The sequence below is a fragment of the Peromyscus californicus genome, unplaced genomic scaffold, assembly GCF_007827085.1.
Source record: "Peromyscus californicus insignis strain IS unplaced genomic scaffold, ASM782708v3 Scaffold_14__1_contigs__length_90479793_seg_2, whole genome shotgun sequence".
In the NCBI taxonomy this organism is placed as follows: Eukaryota; Metazoa; Chordata; class Mammalia; order Rodentia; family Cricetidae; genus Peromyscus; species Peromyscus californicus.
The window spans coordinates 26,141,394-26,167,611 of record NW_026294436.1 but is presented as its reverse complement, the minus strand read 5'-3'; the positions used below and the strand labels follow the sequence as shown (position 1 = coordinate 26,167,611).

The 26,218-nt window shown below is 39.8% G+C and overlaps 1 protein-coding gene across 3 annotated transcripts in view; it reads left to right on the top strand.

Annotated features, from left to right (window-relative positions):
* Crb1 (crumbs cell polarity complex component 1) overlaps window positions 1-26,218 on the top strand; it is a 185,045-nt gene that overhangs the window by 25,819 nt on the left and 133,008 nt on the right. For all 3 annotated transcript variants that reach the window (XM_052737099.1, XM_052737098.1, XM_052737097.1), the window contains exons 2-4: window positions 10,591-11,166; window positions 18,756-18,951; window positions 22,076-22,215. In XM_052737099.1, coding sequence (XP_052593059.1) covers window positions 10,591-11,166; window positions 18,756-18,951; window positions 22,076-22,215 — 912 coding nt within the window. The remainder of the gene's footprint in view (window positions 1-10,590; window positions 11,167-18,755; window positions 18,952-22,075; window positions 22,216-26,218) is intronic.

Sequence of the window (26,218 nt, the reverse complement as noted above, 5' to 3'; positions counted from 1 at the left end):
GGTCGCCACAGTAACCTAGGTTTCCCCCCAGATTCCATCCACAACTTAGAGGGACCTGCAGAAGCAAATCAGTCTCCCTCTGTTCAAGTGTAGCGAGCCATAGAATGAGCAAGAGCAATTTCCCCAGGGAAACCAATTAAACAGAAGAGCAAACAATCGGCATGTGTTCTCTGAACTATTCAGGACTCACAGGAGTGTTCAAAGCGTGTAATTAAGGACTGGGAGACAGCACAGTGGTCGTGGCACTTGTGGCACCAATAGTGAGCATGAGGACTGGAGTTTGGATCCCCAGGATCCACGTAGAAATTTGGAGGGCCATCTTAGACCTCTGTAAGTACATATGCACACGTACACATACACTCTTACACATATGTACCCACACACGTGAGCATGCACGCATGCACTCATGTACCACACACACACACACACACACACACACACACACACACACACACACACACGGGAGAATAAAATAAGGTGTTCTATCATAACTGAATACATAGATCATATACACAGACACACCAAAGAAGTCTAGTTCTTAAACTTAAAGACTTAATTTTTTTTTTTTTTCGTTTTTCGAGACAGGGTTTCTCTGTGTAGCTTTGCGCCTTTCCTGGGACTCGCTTGGTGGCCCAGGCTGGCCTCGAACTCACAGAGATCCACCTGGCTCTGCCTCCCGAGTGCTGGGATTAAAGGCGTGCGCCACCACCGCCCGGCCAAGACTTAATTTTTTAATGACAAAGAAATGAAAGGACCATTGAGGAAATACAAGATGACTGTTATGATAATGTGTCTTAGCAACTGTAAGTCCTGTGGCTGCTCAGGCTGGAGATCCACAAGATTACTGGGATCTGGGAGATATGAACCCAGCACGCCTTGTCCAGAGCTTCTGAGGATGGGCACTATTTGAAGATCACTTACAAATGACTCTCATGGAACATACTGAGATGCCTTATTTGTAGTTACAACAATAATAAAATAATGTATTTGAAATTGCAGAAAAAAATGATATTTTGCATAGTCATCACCCCTGCATTATTATTCTTCCAGAGGTTAGTTGCTTCTACAAACACATGAGAACATCAAGTGCCACACTATCTGGGGCATCAGCCATTACTCACATGTGGCTGTGAAAACAAGTCCAAGGGTAAAGTATGCACTGGGTTTCAAAGTGAAAACAAATGGTGGCATTTTATCTCGGTCATTTTTATGGTGATTGTATGTGGAAATGATTATATTTTCAGTATACTTGGTTAAACTAAATATGTTGACATTAATTTTCTCAATTTATGTTTTTATTTTTATTATTTATTTGTGGTGTGTGTGTGTGTGTGTGTGCGCGTTCATGTGTGCACACACCCACGTCCATGGCTTTTGGATTTGGGGGAGTAGGTTCTCTCATTCCACCATGCGAGTCCCAGAGACTGAACTCAGGTCGCCAGGCTTGGCAGCAAGCGCCTTCGTCCGCTGAGCCCTTTCGCCAGCCCTGTGCTTTGTTTTTAATGGAGTTCATAGCACCCTCACTGCCTATGGGGCTCCCACTCAGCTCCTGAGAGGCTGAGCTGGTGCAAACACATGCTATTTCCGTGCAGTCCTGGACCAACAGCAGCAGCTGCGAGTTTCCTGGGAAAGCAAGTGTCAGGCTTCAGCCGGAACGTGCTGAAGCTGCAGCTTAACAACACTCCAGTCGCTGCTTCAGATGAACGCTGATGCTTGGGAAGAACAGGCTGAAATAACCTTTTCAGTGTTTCTTTTCCTGACTCTTTCTTCTTTATTTGACTTTTTTTTTTTTTTCAAATAAATGTCTTAAAGTCCCTTGGCATTCCGTTCTGTTATATATGAGATACACAAAACCAAAGAAGTTATTTGACATTCCAGAAAAATTCCACGTTTATAAGATGAATATAACATTTCTATATCCCATAATCTTTCCATAGAAGGTAAATAAAATTATAGGGTTATGCATTACCCTCAGGAACCAAGTATTTAGAGCCATTTTATGTCAGTATTAGCATTAAATTGCTTTATCATTTTTGACTTGATTTTTCAGGCTTTTTATGCATATATACAGTGTGTTTTGATCAAGTCCACTTTTGTTTCTTCCGCTCTAATTCATATCCTCACTACGATTCTTCTCCCCTGTCATGTACTCTCTTTTTTAAAAGGGTGCTCTGTTTACTCAGTGCTGCCTTAGAAGCATGGGTATAGAACCATAACCATCTACTGGAGTATAGGTTGCCTTTCTGGGGTCATACCCCAGGACAAAATTGGCTTCCCCTCCCCCCAAAGCCATCAATTACCAATAGCTTTCAGCGAGGGGTGAGACTTGATGACTCCATACTGGGCTTTTACTTGGTTTGATCGGGTGCTGGACTTCTTAGGCAGGTACAGCTCTTGTGAGTTCATGGGCAGAATGGTCCTGTCATGTCCAGCAAATACTGTTTTGTTATAGATGACCACTGCTTCTGGCCCTTAAGTCTTTCCGCTTCCTGTCTAACCATGACCCCTGAGCCTGGTGTGTGTGTGGGGGGGGGCGCCGGGGGGGGGGGGGATAGGGTGGTAGGATATAGATTCCTGATTTAGAGCTGAGCACTCCACAGTCTTATTCTTTGCACAACAACCAGCTGTGAGTCTCAGTATTAATCTCCATCCACTACAAAATAAAGCTTCTCTGATGAGGGTTGAGAGACGCACTAGTCTTTGGGTATAAAGATAATAGGATGGGGTGTGTTTAAAACTATAGTCATTTAACAGGGTGATAGTATTAGACTCTCCTCGGAGGTCTATGGCATAGCCAGTTACAAGCTTTTGGCCCAGTTAGAGCACTAGATGTGAGTTCGATATTGCGGGTGGCTTTAATACAATAAAAAGTGTCTTTTACCCCTATACCTTCCATGTCACTATCCCAGCAGTGGGCCCATCTTGCCAGGTCACTCATGATTGTAGCTCACAGTGCTCACAGATGAGTTTTATTGTTGAACACTCCCCCGCCCCCTGCACTGTAAATAGAACCTTCTGGCATCATAAATGTTAGCCAGCAGAGATGGAACTTCCAGGTTGATACCAGCTTGATTTCTCCGTGTTCCATGTCTGAAGCACGTGCCGTCTTCAGCAATGGGTCTTAGAATGAAGTCTGGGAGGGTAACCAAGAAGAATGCAATAGCTTGTAGTGTCGGCTGTCTGTGGGTCCCCGCTGACAACAACTTAAAGAAAGGTAACCTGTTCCTGGCACTGGGCGTTTGATTTGATAGCCTACGGTATCTGGGAGAGGCCGTGCCCACACCATAGAGCCACTCTGTTAAAATTCCTTTTATATATGTATATATAGTGACGTTTCTGTTGATGATCTATACCATTTTAGTGTTTAGAAGGATTTCTTAGACTTTGAAAGGCTGCTTTCAGCATATTGTACCGGTTATGCCTACTGTTTTCTTCAGTATTGATTGTATACAGTCCATTTACTTAGCCCATGGATAAGACTGTACCAGTAAATTCAGATCGATTTTAGTGGCAAGCCAGTATCACTAAGCTTCTCTGACGATTGCTTTGCAACAGAGGATAATTTGTAGCTGTGTTTGCAGATCACTTCTTAGAACATGGTTTTATATACTGAGGAAAGTTTGTTCTTTATTATTTAGGATAGTTTTAGTTATACAGTGAGAATTTCCATTTTGGTTTAGTAGAAGCAATGGCTATAATGAAGTGCATGTCTATTCTCTCAAGCAAAATTCTATCATTAGTAAGTGTATGCTGGTTATAATAACATCATGAGCCTAGGACTGATTGATTCTAAATGGCAAAGAAACATGATGAAACCCTATTAAAATGTTCACTGACTGACATTTACTAAAAGTGGTCTTCACGATTTGCATTACTTAGTCATTTTCTGAGGTTGGTAGAAGGAAGGCACCTCCGATGTGGTGTGCATGATTGCAGCCCCAGGCAAGACCCATGTGATGTATCGCCCAAACCATAATGACCAACACCAAGCCAAACCTATTCTTAGGTGTGTAGGGTATATAGTGGGGAGCCTAGAAGTTTCTGGATTGGAAGGGACTTAACTCTATCTATGGTGGTGTTAACAATCAGAAAATATATAGAAAAACACCTTACAAAATGCTTATCTTACTCAAGATATTCAAAATATATTCATAGGAATGTTTCTCAAAAAAGCCATGGACCCTGTAAAGAAGTGGTGATAGAATACAGCCTTTGAGGTACAAGTGACATCAGTGAACTCTGGCCAGTCTCCTCAGCAGGAGCAAGGAAGGTGCACACCAGGGTTTGCCTGAGAATTAGCTGTAGTAAATACGGAGGTGCTGGCCTCTACCTAGATAGAGTATGCCATTTGGTTTTAAGAGGATATTGATGGCAGTTTTAGAACTCTAAAAACGCAAAATGTTCTTTTTGATATCATGAAGTCACCTTTCTTGAATTGATTTACCGAAGAGTGTTTTATCAAGCACCAACGATGTAAACTGAACTTCCTAGATAATAGAGCACTCCTACAGTGTTTGGGTTTGGAACCTTCCATGGAAAAGCAAATGGTATTGATTAAAAACTAGTTAATGGTGCTGGGTGGCGGTGGCGCACGCCTTTAATCCCAGCACTCGGGAGGCAGAGCCAGGCAGATCTCTGTGAGTTCGAGGCCAGCCTGGTCTACAGACTGAGTTCCAGGACAGGCACCAAAACTACATGGAGAAACTTTGTCTCAAAAACAAAAAACAAAACAAAACTAGTTAATGCCTGACTTTTTTCAAGGAATCTTATATGTATATCATTATTTCTGTTCTTGATGATAAAAATGACAAAAAAAATACCAATAACTGACCATGCTCATTTGTGCCAAGCACTGTTAGGTATTTGATAATTAATTTAATCATTCCAGTGATTCTATGGGATAGTACCATTTTTATGAAAATGAAACCTTCGTATTTACACCACAAAACCCATAGAGAGGAATAAGTAATAGAGCCAAACTGTAAACCTAGGATCTCAAGCCTGTGTGCCCACCTGCTGTGCACCTGAATTTTCCCTATTAAAAGTAAGGAAACCGAGGCACTGTGACGACCATTTTCCTAGAGTCAGAGATAGAAGTTAGTTGAACTGAAATTTAAACCTAGCTAGTTAGCCATGTACCTGTACTCTTCCCAGTATATTATATTGGCCTTTATTTGGTATCTGAGACCAGATACTCAGAGATAACTGCATATATGACAGTGAATGCCTAGCTTTGGGGATGCAGCAGAAATACCAGGGGAATAGATTGTCTTAAAAGAATCCATCTCCATCTTAGTTTAACTGTTCCATGTGGATTCTGTCATACTGTGGATCAAAGGGAGTGGTTTAACTGATGACTTGTTCTGCTTGATTTTACCAAAAGAGGTCAAAGTAAGAATTTCCTAGCAGGGCTTAAATGAGAATTCAGCTATTTTTTGCTCTCTCATTCATTATTCAACATTTTTCTGTTCACCACCTACCATGTGCAAGCCATTTTGACTATGTCCTGAATAAAGATATGCTTCTCTCCTGCACCAACCCCTACGCAGCCCAGACCTAGAATAGAATTTCATTCTCTGCAGAAATCCAGGCTAAAGAGAATTCAGCAAATGCCCTCATTTTCATAAATTAAAATTCTTAGACCTGTTGATTTGGGCTTGACTCTGTCAACACGCTTATACTTCCCCGCTCATTTTTACAGCATCTCATTAGTAAATATTTAATTTTCTCTATAAAAACTTCAGAAACCATTCACTACATGCTGTTGGAATGATCACACTTTGGGACCTTTGGTGTGATTAAATGTGAGATAAAATTAAAACGGAAAGCACTGCCTGGTCATGTTTTCAAAGTTACTCTACACCAAACCTAGCACATCCCTTAGAAATGAGTTCTCTAAGTCCTTGGCCATGTCCTACTAGTCTGGGAAAAACAAAATAAATAAATCCAGGAAAATTCATGCCTCTGAGCAATAATGAACCCAAATAAGTGTGCCTATACTACTGGGAAAGTAGTGGGTCGAGTATAGTTGGCTAAATACGGGCACATTAAAATTGCTATTTTTGACCCAGATACGATACGTAGTCGTTCCATCCTTCCCCCCTTCCCATCTTTCTGATGACAGAGGGTGAATTTGATGCTTAAATTCAGTATCAATAAAAGTGAATGGCAGACAATGCTTAGAGAGTCTCAAGCCCTGAGGAAGTGCTAACAACAGACTACTTAGGTGAAAATGGTTTTTCAGGAGTATCAATCATTACTTCTTTACATATGGGTAGCATGTAGTGATGATTGCAGTTGGTGTCCATATACATGTGCCTGCTTGGTACAAAGACACGTCATTAAAAAACCATGGCTTGCTTAATTCATACTCAGGAACTCACTGTTAGAGTGTGTATTAAGATAAATAGGTGCAGAGGACTACGCAACACATCTTGTTCTCGGTATGGTTAGTTAGATCATTATCATAACCTAGTGATTAGTGATTATCTAGTGTTTAGTATATTTGCCAAGGATTAAAATCTAATGATTTAATCTCCATTAAAAATTCCTGAGACAAATTGTCCTGCTCATGTCTCACAGATGAGGAGTTGTAGGCTCCGCAGGCAGAGACAGGGTTGGGGCTGCCCCGTAGTCCCCTCTGCTTCTCTCTCTTTATCGGTTAATAGAAAAGCTAACAAAGAGGTGATACTGAACAATAACCTGATAATTTTTCAGATAATCGAAAATCCAAATATCATTCAGTTATCTTCTTCTTTGGCAAGTAGAGGAAAACCAGAACGGACTAAAGAGTAAACACTGTCAAAAGCAATCTCTGAAAAATTACACTGTTCCCCCCACCACACACACAAACACCCTGGAAAGATCCATTCTTGTTTCACAAGGCAAAGAAATATGGCCCACCTCACAAGTAGCTAAATTGCCAATGTGCCTGTTTTCCGTATAAATTTAATTACAGAATAATATATACTGACTCATACATGCAAAAAAAAAAATGAGTCTTTAATATCTTCAAAACTGGTAAAATTAATTCCTACTTTTCAACAAGCAGAATTATTTCATTTTAGGAAGGAAATGGGAAATGCAAAAGTAGTTACTTATAAAAACTACGGGAAATGCTTCTTGCCCCGTCTGCCACTGTTCTCTGCCCTCGGGGCTCCTTATGGGCATCTCCACGGAGGAGGGGGAAGCCCTGCTGGACCCGCAGCAAGGGCCCCTTGGGATGCTTCAATTGCACCAGGCCTACTGCGGATGTGTTCATTGGAATCAATCGGGACATTTTCCTTTAAAGAATTCTGCCTGCTGCTTTTAGAGAGACAAGAAAAAGAAGGAGAAAAAGGAAAAGTTTAAAACTAATGAAGATTCTTAAGAGCGCCAGCAGATGGCGCTCTTTACTGCAGGGAAAGGATGCTGTGGCCTCTGTTCTGCACATTCACCACCCCGTGAAGTTTCCTACTCTCAGTGAGAAAGCCAGTGTGAAGGCCAGATTCCCTACGCCCGTTTTCCTGGGAACTAAATCCCAATGATAAATTTAAATCTTATTAATGGGTCTGTCTCGAAAGCATAATAATTATTAAAATTATTTTCATTTTTTACTGAGAGAATGCAGTATGCTGCGCATGACACGTGTGACTTTTTTTCCCCCCCAAGTACCCTGGAAAAGTTGGAGTGGTCGCTATCCTCAGGTCATGGCCACCCATCATAAGTTTTTGCCTTAGCTCCGTTTCCTTAACTGCTTATTTAATTATTGAATCCATTTGTCTCGATAAAGCATTAGATTAGCCGGACAGGGTGACACACGCCTGTAATCCCAACATGCCGGGAAGCAAAGAGAGAAAAAGTTCAAGTGTGAGGCTTGCCTAGGTGAGACCACGTCAAATAAAACGTAGTAAGTTTAAGTTACTTTTATAAATTTGAAAAAATAGAGGGTTCTTTCTGACAGATAATTGTTCTCGTTAGTCAGTGCAGGTGGGCTGACCTGCATCTCTGAGAAGGCCTGCTAGCACCTAGGGACACGTCCACAAACCTACATAGTCGTGGCAGCGGACACAAGGAGAGGAAAGTACGAGGCTTGTACTCTCACTAGAAGCGTGTCACGGTGTACAGAGAAACAGAACCATGGGGGGACAGGGTGTGGACTGTATTTAAATCCACCTGGCTTGTTTTGCAAGTATTTTTATCAAATTTATTTCAGTAATCCTCTCAGAATCCCCAGGGCTATGACGAAGCACGCACCTGCTTCCCACGCCAGAGGTGCACACACTCCAGGACAAATTCCTTGAACCACACCTAACAATTTCCTTTTGTCTTCATTTATATTTCTCAGCTGTTTCTTTCACCTTTAAATACGTGAAATACTGGCATCCCAGCTGGGCGTGGTTGCACCCATCTTTAAGCCCCACACTCCAGAGTCAGAGGCAGGTGGATCTCTGTGAGGCCAGCCTGGTCTACATAATAAGTTCCTGAACAGCCAGGACTATGTCGAGCAAAGCAAAGCAAAGCAAAACAAAGTATTGGCATCCTAATGTGACAAAAATTTATTTAATTCTTCAGCCGCTCTCTCTCTCTCTCTCTCTCTCTCTCTCTCTCTCTCTCTCTCTCTCTCTCTCTCTCTCTCTCACACACACACACACACACACACACACACACACACACACACATGCACACACACACACACACACCCCCACACACCCCCACTAAAGTCTACTGCTCCCAATATCGGTTACAGCTATATATTACTTTATAGCAAAGTGTTATTCTCAGAAGTTGCAATTTTATTTTATTTTCTCTTCGGGTTTTGTATTGATTTCACCTACCAACCTACAGTGACTTCATTCCCCTTCCTGTACGGCTTTTAGCAGTTTCCCCAAATTAATAGCAGTAGAAGTTTTTTTTGAGTTTTAGGCTGGCTCTGTTTGCTTGCTGCTCCCTCGCACACAGAACGCTGCATTTTTTCTTCGCTGACACATCCCTCAGGAGGCTCCACTTTCCACTCTGCTTAATGCTGATCCTGATGGCACATCTGGGGGGCTGGGGTTTCTTTTTTAGTAGAAATCTGCTTGTTTTGGTCCTGTTGGGCTACTGACAGGATTTCCTAGAATGAATGTCTTCTTTCCTGGTCTCACTGTCACTTTCATTCACGGTCCCCAGAGTCTTCCTGAAAATCAAGTAAAAGAGTCAGGTGTGAATCTGTGAGGACTTCAATGTTTTTCCTCTCTTCAAATTAAATTAGTAGTATAGTCAGGCATATAATTCTGATTTATATGACTTCCTCTCGTGTGTGTGTGTGTGTGTGTGTGTGTGTGTGTGTGTGTGTGTGTGTGTACACATGTGCACACACACACACAAGAGTGACAATGTCTCACTGCGTACTTCAGGCTGGCTTCAAACTGAGACCTGCCTCTGTTTACCAAGTACTAGGGTTGTAGGTCTCATCACACAACAGCCTTCTAAGGAGTTCTAAGATGTTCCACATCCTCCAGCACGCCATGCTTCAGATGATAAACTAGAAATGTATCCAATCAATTTAGAGAGAGTCACAGAATTATTGCTTTTCTTGGGAGCATTATTCCAATTGTGTTTTCAAAAATAGATTCCTCGAACAGAGAAGGTTTTCAGGAAAATGAAGTTTATACCCTTGGCTTCAATATATTTGTAGCAGGACATTACCTGCTTTGGTCTGTGGGATAGATGCAACTATTTTGTGTTGCTGTGAGATTGAGAAATGCTATGTGTGAAGACCTGGAACGTTTAGCGCAGAGTACCCCATTAGATAATCAGGATTCTTTTATTATTATTATTTTTCATTTTTCTAAGCTTTGCTTTTTAGAGCATAAAATAGTGATGCTGATTAAACAGCCACTCATAAATCAAGAAATGGAATTTGTTTAAATAGGTGTTTCAGTTAAGCAACTGATTCACAGATGACTTTCTAAATGATCTAGTATTCCCTAAAGTCTTCCACAAGAGAAGGTGAGCATCAGAACTCTGAGGAGCTGGAGGGAATAACAGTGCTTGATTCTCATTATTCTACTGCACTTAGACCCGAGGAGGGAAAGATGCAGAAGAAGTGCTGTGAAGTCATTGTTGCTTCTTATTCATGCATGCGTGCATATGTGTGTGTTTGCATTGTGTACCTGTGTATGTGCATGTGTGCAAGTGTGGATGTGAGCACACATGTGTAAGTCAAAGACCACCTCAGATGTTATTCCTTAGGGTCTCTCGTTGGCCTTCTATTCATTGATTAGACTAGGTTGACCAGCCAGTGAGTCTCCAGGATTCACTTCTCCAGCTCTGGAATGACAAGTGTCCGCTATCAAACCTTGATTTTTAAATATAGTTTCTGGGGATCGAACTTGGGTTTTCACGTTTGCAAAGCAAGAGTTTTGCTGACCAAGGCATCTCCCCAGCTCCTGTCTTAGTTTCTTATTAACAACTATAGAAAACTTCTGGGTAAAGGAAGACTTAAAACTCAACATTAGAACATATCCGGTGATATGTTTCAGTAATGTGTATGTTTAAAAGAGTGTTCTTTAATTTTACCCTCAGCCATTTGTAAATTTAATCTTGATATTTTATATTTCCTTTTAGATTCGTTTTGCAATAAAAACCATACCGGGTGCCTCTCAAATTCTTGCCAAAACAGTTCTGTGTGCAAGGGTTTTCCACAAGACAATTGTTGTTCGGACATAGACAGTGATTTGGTCAAAGACTGTGAAGATGGGAAAGACCCTTGCTTCTCCAGTCCCTGCCAAGGAAATGCCACTTGTGTGAGCACCCCAGGAGAAAGAGGCTTCCTGTGCCAATGTCCTCCTGAGTACAGTGGACTGACCTGTGAAACTGTCATCGATTCCTGTGGAGGGAACTCCTGCCAACATGGCGGCACTTGCCATAAAGACCCTGCGCACTTGGTCTGTATTTGCCCTGCTGGATACACTGGGAGGTTCTGTGAGACAGATCACAAGGAGTGTGCTTCCAGCCCTTGCCACAATGGGGCTGTGTGCCAGGATGGAGTCAATGGCTACTCCTGCTTCTGTGTGCCTGGATACCAGGGCCGGCATTGTGACTTGGAAGTAGATGAATGTGTTTCTGATCCCTGCATGAATGAGGCTGTGTGCCTCAATGAGATAGGGAGATACACTTGTGTCTGCCCTCAAGAGTATTCTGGTAAGTGCAATTACATCAGCACCCTGAGAGCATGATTGGTTTACTCTTCCTTTCATATTCAATAATATAAATGTCTAATCACTTATGAAAATGGCCAAGTCCTGGAAGGTACTAATAACTAGAAAGAAAACTTGCTAAAAACTGAAAACTTAGTGAATTCACTGAGTTTGTGAGCAGGTGTGAATCATCATTATTGCGGTTTCAGTCAGAGTTCTACATAACCGCAAGCTCAGATTCAGGTTTTACAAATGTTAATTACTATTGCTTTGTGTACAGATGGCATATTTAAATAAAACCTGTCTATTCATTGATAGATACTTTGCTTTCTACCATACCTTGGCTATTATGAATAGTGCTTCAGTGAATGAGAGAAGGCAAGTGTTTCTTTAAAATACCCATTTTAAGCTATCTATTCAGTAGTGGGGTGACTATATCACATGGTAAACTAATTTTCAGGGTTTTTTGAGGTTCTTCCATACTGCTTTCCAAAATTCATAACATACCAACAAAAGAGAGTTCCCTTTCCCTCAAAACTTTCCCAGTACTTACCGTCATTCCTCATTTCCAACACTGCCAATATCACAGTTGTAAGATAATACCACAGTTTGTATCCTCTGGTGACTAGAAATGTTGAAAGTCTCTTCATGTACCTCTTGGTCATTTATATTCTGCATTTGGAGCATTTTGGATGAGCCTACAGGACACTGTATTAAGTGAAGTCAGTCAGGCACAAAGAGCCAATCTCACACGTGGAATCTAAAATGGCTGACACAAAGAACAGGCTATGAAATGGTGGCTGCCGTAGACTGGCAGACAGTGGAGCATGGATAAGGAAAGAGAAGATGTTGGTAAACGAGTACCAGGTGACAGCAGGTAAGGGAAATGAGTTTTAGGGTTCTATTGCATGAGAACTATACTAGATAATAGTACGTATTTCAACCAACCATAAGAAGAATTTTAAGTGTTCTCATCACAGAAAGCAAAACTTGTACTGTTTAGCTTGATTTTGCCAGTCCACAGTGCATACACATGTTTAAACATTATAGTATATTCATAAAAATCTACACTTATTTCAATTGAAAATAAAATAAAACTTTAAAACAACAAGAATGACAAATACCTTTGGATTCAGCCCATGGGCTTCATGGGACCACTTTCAGGATGAGACAGTTGTGGTTTTCTGTTCCTTCTATTTCTTCAGCTCGGCCTCATGCCTACCCTTGTTGGCCCAAAGCCCCATATTTCATGCAGCCTATTAGGAAGGCAGTGTACAAATTGGTAGGTTCCAGTGCTTAAGAATGCTCTAGCAGATAAATGGCAGCAAGCCAGTTCTTAGTTCATCTCTTAGAAAGATGGAATAATGGTACATCACATTGACTGCTCACAAAGTTTCGATGATATATTTTTGCATTTTTAAAAATTAATACAAATTTTAACAATCTCATATATATCTATAATTACCCTCTCCCACCACCCATTCCTATTTCCCTCCCATCCCTATCATTCCTCCCTTCTCCAAACCGGGTCCCTGCCTGGATTCATGACTTTCTGCTTTTTTTGGGTTTGTGACCTCTTTAGTCTAACCAGGTGCATCTCTGGGCACATGGGAATGGAATTATTCTCATTGGCGGGGTCACTAGTGGGTACACAAATAAAAACAATGGCTCACACTCTTCTTGATTCTATTGGGTGCAAATAGGTCAGCAGTGAGGCATAAGAACACCCGAGTCCCTGCCTGGCTGCTGACGCAGTACAGGCTTCCCAACTGCTCTAAGTCTGTAATTCTAATGGCTGTGTCTTATCCAAAAGATGGCATTTTGCAACTCTTCTCCTTATCTTCCAGCAATTACTTGCTTTCCAACCCCTCTTCTGAATGTTCCCTGAGCATTAGAAGGGATGGGATAAGTGTCCTATTTAGGGCTGAACATTAATTGAAATATTTTCTATAGTCTAAATTTAGACATAAAGAATGTCAAGGATATATTCAAAATATGAAAATTATTGAAATTTTTTCCAACAATGCACTTCTCTCTGCAATTAATTCATTTACGCAATGCATTACATGATGTCTGTTCTGGGCTCAAAATAACCAACGTTCTTTGCCTCGTAAAACACTGAAATGTAACAATAAGTCCACTGATAAAATGGTGTTGTTCTCATAAGGCTATATTTTTCTCTTGTTTTCTAAGCAACCAGACACATTTTTATAACTCAGCTTTTCGTGAGCCATATTTAAAATGTAATTACAAAATAAAATTTATATGAAATACACATCAGGCCATAAGAAGCATGACTATTCATAGCTGGCTGGATTTGCTCAGCTGCAAGAATACAGTCAAAGGCTCATTCGTTCATCAGTCACCTACAGAGTAGAGTAGCCTGTGTTCTGGTATCCTATCCTGGCTCTCATCCCTGAAATACCAATTACCTAGTAATGTGGAACAGAAATGTTCAGACCCTACCTTCAGAGAGTCAAATTTAATTGATAATTCTAAGAATATCTAGGAATGGGAGCCAGAAATTAAGTTCATATGAACTTAGAGACTTTTATCGGTTTACTTCATAGCCATCCCACCGATACTGATGTTTGTAGCAGTCTAGACCAATTACTAGAAATCTCAGAGAAGATGAGTAGAATCAAGGGGAAAGCCAAAGTTGATAAGGGAAAAAGAAGAACTTGAACAATCGGCCTGGATGCTCTTGAGTTCCCTGACTCTACCTAGGTCTTCTAATGAATCTTGGAAACGGTTACAGTGACCCAGCTGCTGTGTGCCACATCTGAATTGAGAATGATCACAAAGAACTGGGTTTACAGGGTGGAAAAAGACCTGTGTTCTTGTGAGCAGCAAGGCAAGAAAAGGAAATAAATTTTAAAAGACAGAGAGATAGCACGGGGAAAGAGCCACAGCATGTGGAGAGGGCTTACACTGCGTGAATCCTCTGTGCACACTATTGCATTTCATGAGCTGTGATTCATTGGCTGCAGAAATGAGCTGAGTCCCAGCCAAACTGAAGCTTTAGGTGAGAGTCTGTTTGCATACCACTACAGTTGAAGCTCACAGACAGTACTGAGAGCTTTCTTTAGCGAAAAGGACTCTGTCTTGGAGCATTTGCCTGGTTTTAGTTCAAGTTTATGCAATGAATCCTCATGTAATTGAGGTCCTCCTTAAAGTTGACCAGATAATAGTGTATGTACACCTTTTCTAGTAAGACGCTTGCAATATTAGAAAACTGGGTTGTAGTAGGGCTGGGAAAGACCAATTGGATAATAAAAATCGAGTAAAAACATGTATTGAAATTTCCAGTGAAAATATTCCTTTCCTTCATTATGAAATAAATATTTGAAGGGTTAGGGAGATGGCTGAGTTGGGACAGTGCCCGCCAGAGCAAGCATGAAGACCTGAGTTTGGATCCGTAGCATCCAGGTAAAAGTCTGTGCAATTCACACTTCCATACTTCTTGTCTATAATTCCAACCTCCCTATAGCTCATTGGCTAGCCAAGTCAGCCAATTGGTGAGTTTTAGGTTCAGTGAGACACCATGTCCAAACATACATATAAAAACCACCTACATAACACAAAAAATGAAAGAATGGATGAAGAAATTAAAAATAGATCTTCAGTATATTAATTATTTAAGAATTAGAATCACATAATTTTAATTTTTACATATGAGGTACACATTAAACTTACTTTTAAAGCATAAGATATATTTTTATTTCATAACCAAAATATTATATTTTAAAAACTGATTTTGGTTCATGGTTTAGAAGGCATAAAAATCTAGGTGTAAAACTTTAGGATCTCACCTAGAAGAGTTATCCAGGCCATAAAAAGAAAAAGGCAGCCTTGACAGTGACTAGAAAGAAGGCTCACTTACCATTTTTCAAAGAAAGAATATTTTCACACTTATTTTATCTAGGGAAACTTTGATGCCTCTAATAAAAACATGTGCTGAAATCTCCAGTGATACTTCCAACTTAATGAACTTACAATGTGTACCAATGGCTCTCAAACTTTAGCATGCATCAAACCCACCTGAAGAACTTGCAGTGGAAATACAGTATCTGATTCCATAGATTTGAGAAGAGGCTCAAGAATGTGTACTTGTCACAAGTCCCACATGATGCTAATGTTGCTGGTACAGGGTCAAGATGACAGGATCTGGAATCACCTAGGAGACAAGCATCCAGGCACACCTGTTATGGATTATTTTGATTAGATTATCTTCTGACCATGCTTATGAGGGAATATGTTGATTAAGGTAATTGAGGTGGGGAGATCCACTATAAAAGTGGGTGGCACCATTTTCTGGGTTTGGGTCCTGGTCATCATAAAAAAAGACAAGGCTTGCTGAACTCAGTGTGTTATCACTCCTTGCTTCCTGACTGCATATATAATGTCACTAGCCACCTCAAGTTTCTGCCACCATGATGGACTATACCCTTGAACTGCAAGCAACATAAACGCTTTCTTCTTTAAGTTGCTATTGTCAGGGTAATTTGTCACAGTAACTAAGACAATCACACAAAAGCAATTGGTTACCCTCATGATATCCATACCACGTTGTACCAGTGGATATGTCCTACAGGTCACTCATTATTGTAGCTCTCACAGAACTCAGCTGGGTATTACTGTTGCTGATTTTTCTCCTCTGACAGCAAACATAGCACATTCAATCACTATGAAAGCTATACATTGGAAATGAAGCTTTCAGGTCAGTTCCAGCTTGATTTCTCCATATTCTATGACTCAAGTGTGAAGTGTCTTCACCAATGGGGTCTTACCATCATTACTGCTTACTAATTTACTGACCTCAATGGATAGTCCAAATGAAACATGCAAATCTGAGTATCCAAATGTAGTATCAATAAATTAAAGGAAACATACAACATTTATTGTTCTGGGCCTCAGATACCCAACTCAGAACGATTATTTCCAGTTCTATCCATTACCTGTGAATTTCATAATTCCATTTTTCTTAATAGCTGGATGATATCCTACTATGTTAATATGCAACATTTTTTCATTATCCATTCATTAGTTGGTGGGAATCTAAACTGTTTTCATTTCCCAGCTATTATAAGCATAATAGCAATGAACATGGATGAGAAGATATTTCTATACTAGAATGGGGAGTTCACTGAGTATATGCCCAGGAGTAGTACAGCTGGATCATAAAGTAGATCTATTTCTATCTTTTTGGAGAATCTACATACTGATTTCCAAGGAGGCTGTAGGATTTTTGCACACCCACAATCAGTGAATAAGTACCCCCCTTTCCTCATACTCACTCTAGAATTTGTTATCATTTTTTAAAATCAGCCATTCTGACTGTGTTTAGGTGAAATCTCAAGTTAGTTCTAATTTGAATTTCCCTGATGGCTAAAGATGTTAAACATTAAAAAAAAATTCTTAGGCATTTTATTTCATCTTTTGAGAACACTCTGATACCCACTTCCACTCTCTTGTTCAATTCAGTACTTGAAGTCTTAGCTAGGACAATAAGACAAAGGAAGGAGACAAAGGAGCTGTAACTAAGAAAGGAAGAAGTCCAAGTAACCTTTACCTGATTAAAATTTTGTTGCTGCGTGTGTGTGTGTGTGTGTGTGTGTGTGTGTGTGTGTGTGTGTGTGTATAAGGGTGGACCAGATTGTTCATAGCAGCAATGGAATTGAGAGCTTCCTACATTCTGTGTACAGAAACTCATCTCACAAACATGCATTAGTAACATAAGGGATGTACATAAGGAACCCATAACTAGGAAGCATAATTCTTATTCTAAAGAAAAATAGAATGCATTGGGATCACACAAATCGTGTGGAATCTGGAATTTAGCATGATAAACCTGGAGCACAGTGATTTCCAAAGCATGGGCTCTGCAGATAGGGGGTAAGGTGTTTACGGTGGTTTGTCATGGCCCCGCTTCATGTGTCCAGTTCTCTCTGCCTGCTGCAGTGAGTGATAAGGACAGTATTTTGTGTGAGACCTGCTCCCCACTGATAGCATATGATGTGCATTATCTAGCGGCACAGAACGTTAACACAGATCTCCAGTTGTCAAAAGATACATAATAAGGGATAAATATGTCCAAATGTGTATCAGAAGTTTAGGACAGTCCTTGAGAAAACATGATTTGTTTTAAACATTTGTCAAAGCCATAAATTGACTTCCCTGCTCCTGTGGGACGGCAGACCCAGCTTTACTGAAGATGTAGAAACTCTGTCCTGGTACGCCAGCTCACTGTTCAGGAGAAAGAAACAGATTACCACACAGTTGCAACAAATATTCATTGAAAATTAATTGATCATATCCTTTGTTCAAGAAGATATGCCAAATGCCACAGAAAATAACAAACATTGACATAAAAGAGTTCACTGTTCTGTAGGTGAGAAAAATAAGAAATGTGATCAATCCATTGGTATTACAGGGCATTTTGAGGGGATAATGAGGCAACATCAGAAGCAGTTAAGTGTAATTTCCAGAATCTTGTTCTGCTCAACCCAACTCTTTGGAAGTAGAGGGTGACGAATGAGGCGTTACTAGTAAGGGGCACATCCATGTGGGGACAGATCATATCATCGCAAGCACACACAGCAGGGAGTGTAGCTTCCATCTGTTAGAAGCTGCGACTGAATTATGAAGAAACTTTGCTTTATTCTGGAGATGTTGGGAGAAGCTATTTAAAAACTTTCTGCAAATATTGACATAACAAGATTTGTCCTTTTTAGGGATCACATATTGAGTGATGAGGAGAGAGGATGATTAGGGACACCAGATGATGAATGCTAAGGGTTGGAAAGGGACTAGTCAGTGAGGGTGGGCCTGATGCTATTGGATAACTTTTCATTTTTACTGATAGAATGTTTTTCTTCTGAAAAAAATAAAAATAAGTCAAATTTTATATACTGGTGACTTTTTAATTGGGGTGTTTATAGAATCCAGTGACAGTTATAAATAGTATACATTGTTGGAACTGCATTTTAGTTCAAGAAAGGAGAACAAAGTAAAACTTAGCACTACCTCTGAGGCACTTTGGAATCCTGCAATATTTTAATGCATGATTGGTTATCCTGGATTAGCGCCACAGTAGTAAAGGATGGGTAAGCACGTACAGTCCTTTCCTGTGCTTTTAAAGTCTCTATATGCATCAACCAGAACACACAGCCGGTAATTGTGCTAAGACAACAACCCAGCCTGCCTGAGCTTTTACCCCCTATTCTGTGTGGCCTAACTAAACTAAGTGTTTCAAAATAATGAAAGAAAAGAAAAGAAAACCAACAGTCCATTTAGTATTCCAACAAAAGTACAGTTAACAATAATTTTGTTCTAAAAATAACTTATTTGTTTCCACAGACAAAAAAGCCACAAGCTGTTGTAGGCAGCAGTCCTCACTAACGACAGCTGCTCTGCTTTGTGCAACTTCCCACAAGCACACAGAGTTAATAGCAATTAGAGTAGAGGAGGAAAAATTATTTTGGGTAACATAACATTTGACAAGTGCTTTAGTAAATAAAGTATTGCCAAGCAGCTAAAATATTTTCACTTTGCTAAAACTTTTCTGGCTTCCTGTGCTGGCTTCTCTGGAAGGTGTAAACTGTGAGTTGGAAATTGATGAATGTGGATCCCAGCCCTGTCTACATGGTGCCACATGTCAGGATGCTCTCGGGGCTTACTTCTGTGACTGTGCACCTGGATTCCTTGGAGATCACTGTGAATTCAACTTTGATGAATGTGCCAGTCAGCCGTGTCTCCATGGAGGTCTGTGCATGGATGGAGGAAACAGGTAAGTGTTCTATACATGAGTGATGGGCTTTCAGAGACCAAGCACTATTGTATAACTGTGGTGAATTTCAAGCTCTCATGGCCTCCATTTGAGTTGCAAATTACATCAAGTAATGAAAAGTTGCAGCATTCTGATTTTACTAAAACAACAACAACAAAATATTCGGTGGACATCTGAACTAAGTGAAGGTTTTCCAGGGCACCCTTGTAATGGTTGAGAAGTACATGTATCATAGAAAAGTATCAACATCTAAACTCCATGTAATAAACCTGTTATAGATAAGGAAGATGCAAAAGCAAGGCTATCAATTGTTAAAATTTTGAACATAAGGTTTATATTTATGAAAATAAGCAAATAAATCAAATAGAAAAGTAAATCCTTCAGAATTTGTCTATAAATTCTGCTGCAAGAGCAATGATACTAAATTGGTATATCTTGGTTTTCCAGGTGTTTGGGGAATTGGGTGAATTTATTTGAGGAAGCATAATTATCAGAAAGTGTAACTCAATTCTCCTCCAAATATGAGTCTCTCATTGGTTTTTGGGGTAAAGGGCAACACTAAATTATATCTTTGTGTGATAAATATAATTAATTAGTATAGTGATGGCTGAGTTCATATCCAATAATATATCCCTATGAAGAACGTTCATACTTGCTTAAGCTATGAACACAGAACTGTCAAGTGGAGAGCAACATTTAATAGCATTGAACTTAGAATTTGATAACAGCCCTGTGGGAAGCATGGTGAGCATGACTGTTCCCAAACTGTAATATATACCATTCCTTAATTGTAATAAGGAATCTGAAGTAAAGAGACGGTAGATGCTCCCATGAGTTTCACATCATTAAATTCTTGTAAAAGTAGAAATAAAATCATTTTTCCTCTTTTTAATAAATCAGACATGGGGCTAAGGATTTAGTTCAGTGGTAGAGTACATGCCTAGAGTGTGCAAGGCCATGGGTTCAATTCCCAATAGCACACACAAAAAGAATGTCATAACTTACTTCAAATCTAATTTCAAAATGACTAAAACTCAAAATGAATATAATGAAAGGCATGTGTGCTTCAAACATAGCCATAAGTTATTTAATAAGATAATAAGATTTTTAAATAGAGCAGTGAGATTGAACATTTCTTTTTAAAAATATGAAGCACAATTTTAAATCATACCCTATGTCTTCATTTGACTTTTCCTTGCAACCAAACAATGAACCTGTGATGGGAATCTATACTCCTGGCGTCAGCTAACCGGATACCCCAGAGACGGGGAGGTTAGAATGACTGAAACTTCCAAGGGAATGAAAACTCTCTACAGTGGGTACTGCTCTGTCTAGAAAGCATCAAGGCAGATAACACAAGGATTTTGGTTCTGATGGGAAGGCTCACAGGCTGGAAACTTGTACCCTTTATTCTCTGCTCTTAAAGATGCCATGATTCATTTCTTCATTTTACTGTTGTATCTCTCAATACCTAATTTTTGTGAGGATCAACCAATGTGGTTTGAGTTTATTTTTACACAATAAAAATTAACACCTTTCCTATAACTCATGTGAGAAAATTGATTCTTACATACCAAATGACTTTCAAATGGGATCTCTATTTCTGTGAACTTAGATGGTGCTCCTTTAATATAGGACACATGTCTCTAATGTCTCACATAGAGAAGATTATTATTTTTTAACAGCTTGTTTATAGTTAGCCTACAGGTGGCATACTTTTTTCTTTTAAGTATTTATTTATTTACTTTTTAATTATGTGCATTGTATGTATACAGGTGTTGAGGGAATGTACACATGGGTACAGGTGTTTAAGGAGGCCAGAGGTGTCAGATTCCTTGAAGCTGGTTGTGAACCACCTAACATGGGTGCTGGGAATGGAACTCAGGTCCTTTGGAAGAACAGTACATGCTCTTAACCACTGAGCCATATCTCTAGCCCTATTATCACCATCATCATCATTGTCATCGTCGTCGTCATCATCATCATCATTATTATTATTTATGTGTGCACGTGTGTGCGTGCATGCGTGTGTGTGTGTGTGTGTGTGTGTGTGTGTGTGTGTGTGTGTGTTAGGGTAAGTGCCTGTGTCACAGTACACATGTGGAGATCCAGGAATAACAAATCCATGAAGTTCATCCTCTCCTTCTGCATTATGTGGGGTTGTGAGTTGAACTCAGGTCCCCAGACTTGCACAGCTAGAGTTTTCATGTGCTGGGCCATCTTTCTGGCTCTATTTTTTTTTAACAGTTTTAATTAAACAAAACCATGAATAGATTTTTTTCTAACTATTTGAGACATAAAACCAATTTCCCTTGCATTCTACCATTTCTAGATCCTTAAACAGTCCCCTATCCATGCTTGGTGATAAATGCACAGTGCCATAGGGAATGGTTTGTAAGTGTTCTGTGGTTGAAGCATCTCCTCAAAACACCATTTCTATTTCACCTAAGTGTGCAGATCCACTTTTAATTTTCATGACACTAAATCCTTGAGGAGATATCACCTAAATGTAAAGCCTCCTTAAATAAAATTTCAACAACTCACCACACCAGATTGAATTTTGTCACTGTGAAATAGTTGTAGTCAATAAGTGATTAGAAATAGAAAAACTAAAATATTGGTATAATCAAAAAACAACAGACACCTTCATCACAACATACTTAAGAGTGATTCTATTGAGTGAAAAAAAAGTTTGATTTTTATAGTAGACCTTATTTGGTGTGAACTGTTACCTGCTAACTTCAAAATATTAGTAATTTCATTTACTATACTATTAGTAACTTAATACCCTGATATACTTAAGATGTTGTTTCTATTTTTTTACATATATGTAATTATCACTATGATCTTATCACCTAAGTCTTTAATTTATGCCTGATGAAACTGGCTTCCAAATAATGTCACATGGAGCTTTACTGTCATTTTTTTTAAAATCAGTAATAATAAGGCGTTTTTATGGAAACACATAACCATTCAGGTCTACAGAAATAGCTCCATGGTGCTTTTGAGGTCAGTGTGAAGGCTATGCCACTGGGGTCAGGTTGATGGACAAGTAGAGACAAAATAAAGAAGGTCAGTTTCAGGATGACCAAAAGTTGACATGAAATTTTCATTTACTATCTAGCTACCATTGTGACTGCACAGGTAGTGGATTCACGGGGACGCATTGTGAGACCTTGATGCCTCCTTGTTGGTCAAAGCCTTGTCACAATAATGCTACCTGTGAAGACACCATTGACAGCTACATCTGTCACTGCTGGCCTGGTAAGTGACAAATACCTTATCATTTTTTTCTTTATACTTGGACTAGAAACAAGTTGCTTATAGAAATTAAACTAAATATTCTTGCCATCAAAGGCATTAAGCCAATGCTTTATTCAGCTTTACATATTGTGTTGCACTCTTCATTGCCCACACAGTATTGGCACTATACTGTACACTGTGTAAGACAGGTAACTAGAACTGTCTAGGTCCAGAAACACAGCAGTGGAAGGTGGAATTCCACATGGCTTTCATGAAGAAACATTCACTGGGATGGTTTCTTTTCATCTACCTCTTCTCAGGCACCGGAAATGTATAACTACACTCCAATATGTTAACCTTCTAAGAGGTTGTCTTGTCTCTTAGAAAATTCATGCAGTTAGTCAATCTCATAATTCATGCAGTTAGTCAATCTCTCATAATACGGGAGTCAAAAGTTCATTTATAATTCTGATAGAGATCCAGTATACAAAAAAATACAAGTTTTGGTACATTAAGGTACTTGAATAAAATTTTATTAAAGGGAATATTACCATTTAGAAAATATGACTAGAAATATATCATAAATGGACTCACTGACTCAGAGACTTTGGACAAGTGTCTTAGCCACTCTTCAGACTGATTTTTCACTTATAAAAGAAAGGTGTTGACATTTGATATCCACCTCCTTGAGCTATTTTAGAAAAAACACCAGTAATAAATATAAAGATCTTAGTTCAGCTTACAACATAGAAAACTCAATAAACACTTAATTAGTTAGTAAAATTAGGAGGTTGATCATTCCATGCCCTGACTAGCCACCAAGCAGCATACTACTTACTTTAGGAAAGAAGTGAGGGAGGGAAGAAGGAAGGGACAGGAAAGAAACAAGAAATGTGGTAGGCACACCTAGAAAGGGCCCTGTCCTGCTGTGGAACTTTGGGTGACTGTTCAAGACATTTGACTATGTTGACTGGTGTCAGTGAGGTAGAGAGGAAGGCACTCAGATCTCAGAGATACTTCTCTACCTTCCAAATTATGCGTCAGGGAAGTTACATATTGTGGTGGTTTGAAAGAAAATGGCCCCCAAAGGGAGTGGCACTATTAGGAGATATGACCTTGTTGAAGTAGGAGGGTCTTGTTGGAGGAAATGTGTCACTGTAGGGGCAGGCTTTAAGGTCTCATATATGCTCAAGCCATGCCCAGTGAGACAGACCATATCCTGCTGCCTGCTAGATGTAGGACTCTCAGCTACTTCTCTAGCACCACATCTGCCTGCCCATCGCCATGTTCCACCACGCGGATAATGGACTGAACCTCTGAACTGTAAGACAGTCTCTCCAATTAAATGTTTTCTTTTTTCACCCTTTCTAAGAGTTGTCTTGGTCATGGTGTCTCTTCACAGCAATAGAAAACCTAATGAAGACATATAACCCGAGCTGTTCATTTGCAAAGCGTTCTCTTACAGCTTAGTGAAAGCTGGCTGAGTGAAATAAAACTGAAGATGAGAGAGATTTTTAAACAGAACCGAGTCACTTGCCAGAACTAAGATGACAGTTGTAGGATGTGGAGGGGAGGATGGGTCGTTGTTATGATTTGAATATAAAATGTCCCCCACAGCACAAACTCAGGGGGACATTTCAGAAATGAGGCCCAGCTGGTCAAAGAGGGGCACAAGAAGTAGTTCTTCAAAGATCGTTTCTAGCCTTTAGTCCTTACCACCGTGACACGTTCTTACCACCCCAACTGAGACACTTCCCCCATGCCTTTCCCTACTGTGATGGATCGGGAGCCTCTGAAATTAGGATCCAAAACGATCCCTTCCTCTGTTATGTTGTTGCTGGAAGTATTTCCATCACATCTATGAAGAACTAACTTACATAGAGGCCACAAGGGTCACATGGGAGGTGAACGACAGGAGGAGAGTCAGCATATTAAGAATCTGCGTTCCTATCTCAGGTCACTGTGTGGACGGTGGGTTACCCTAGAGAGAAAAGTAAGCATGTCTTTATACCCTGTGCTCACTGTTGTATACAATGAGATTTAATGCTACAAGCTACCTTATAAGTAAGAAAGGACTGGAAAACCAGTGCTAAAGAACACATTGGCAAGGACCACTGCTGTATTTGTCTAAAGTCCTTATTTCAAAAGTAGATAATTTTAAGAAGTATCCATCAACTTAAATGTTTATCACAGAAACTTTCCTGAAACTCAGATGTGATTGGATATGTGGATAAAAGACAAAAAACAAAATCACAACCCGGAGGATCTGATTCGGTATCATGTTGTTTCTTTGTACAGAGATTTATAGAGAAACTTGTTAAAAATATTGACTGTGGTCTTGACTGAAGGAATCTATTTATATCTGGTTAAAGAGAACAGCAACTAAAATTCCCCCAGAGCATTGGTGGTGTGGACAGAGCTGGCAAACACATAAATCAGAACGTCCCCCCTGCTCCTGATTCAGTGAGATAATGCATGAGCCGGAAAAGCAGGGAAGGATTTATTATGGTCCTAAATCTCTTCCTAACTTGGCTGGTGTGTGAGTCTCGAGTCTTAGAACACAAAGAATATTACAAACAGCCTGTGCTTTTTTTTTCCAGAAAGTCCACTGTAGCAAACAAATCCTGATACATTGGAACCTATTGAGAAAACTATTGTTTAGTAACAATTTATAAGTATGTAAGCATGAAGTGGAAGTATTTGAAAAGCAGGCATTCTCACTGAAGAGATTCTGAGGGTTCTTTTGGGGAGCTCTCCATTAAGAATTGTGAGGTCTCTATTTGACATGTTTCTTAGTTCCTTTATCCAATGCTTGAGTTTCTTCTTCAGATTGTTGAGAAAGGCCCCAAGGGTTACATGAAATAAATATTTTAGACTGTAGTGCAAGAGGATTTATATTGTGGTTATTATTTGAAATAGGATCCACTCAGGTTTTTATTAGAGTTACAAAATGAGCAATAACATTGTATTCTCATTACTGGCTCATTAATAGTTAATTCTCTAGTTATATACCAAGCTGGTTATAATTTAAGTTGTTGTCATTTTAACCATTAATTAGTACTATTTATTCTCACTCAGTCATTGATTGAAGGTCAAACTATTTATGTATTGCTGGGTAGTGGAGTGTTGAATAAAATACACACAATCTGTTGAGGCAATCAACTATACATGCAAATAAACACATCGTTAAAAGTTGTCAAAAGAGCAATGGAAGAAAAAGACTGAGGAACAATGACAGGAGACCAAGGCATCTTATTGTGTTGTGATCTGAACAACAGAGAAAAGTACCCAATGGGGTAAATCACTCAATGTCCAGTGTCTGGGATCCACTAATGTTCTTTGGGGCTCCTCCAAAGGGCACAGGACACTTTCTCTGGCTCTGCTTGCTGCAAAACACACACTGTCTCCTAGGCTCTCGCTGGCTTCACTCCACACCTGTGACTTGCCTTAGTTGTATCCCATGGTACTGACATCTCCAGATGCTGGGATCTGCTGCAACTGTGCTGCACTCTCACATTAGCCTCTCCTAGGCTTTCTTCGGGTAACTCCAGTCCTGCCACACAGTGCCAAACCTCAGGTGCTCTCTGTGACCCTTCATGCCTGCAAAACCAGTACCACCTGGGGTGACTCTTATACTACCAAGTTCCGTTGCAGGCATAAAGTATAATAGTGGTCACATCTGGAGCACAGTTTCAATATGTTGACTCTAAGGAAACGCTTCTCTGAAGATTCCACTTCCATGATGCTGGTCACCTCTGTGCTGGAAGTTTTCCTGTACCCAGCCCAGTCCCACAGCTGCTTGGCCCAAGTAAACACACAGAGGCTTATATAAATTACAAACTGTAGACCTACGGCTCAGGCTTCTTACTAGCTAGCTCTTACAACTTAACCCAATCCTATTAAACTATGTTTTGCCCCTACATCATGGTTAGTCACTGCTAATTTCTCAGTTCCAGCTAACCAGCATCAATTGTCCCAGTAAAGCAATGAAGATTTTTACTTCATTTGACTTGGTATCTTGTTA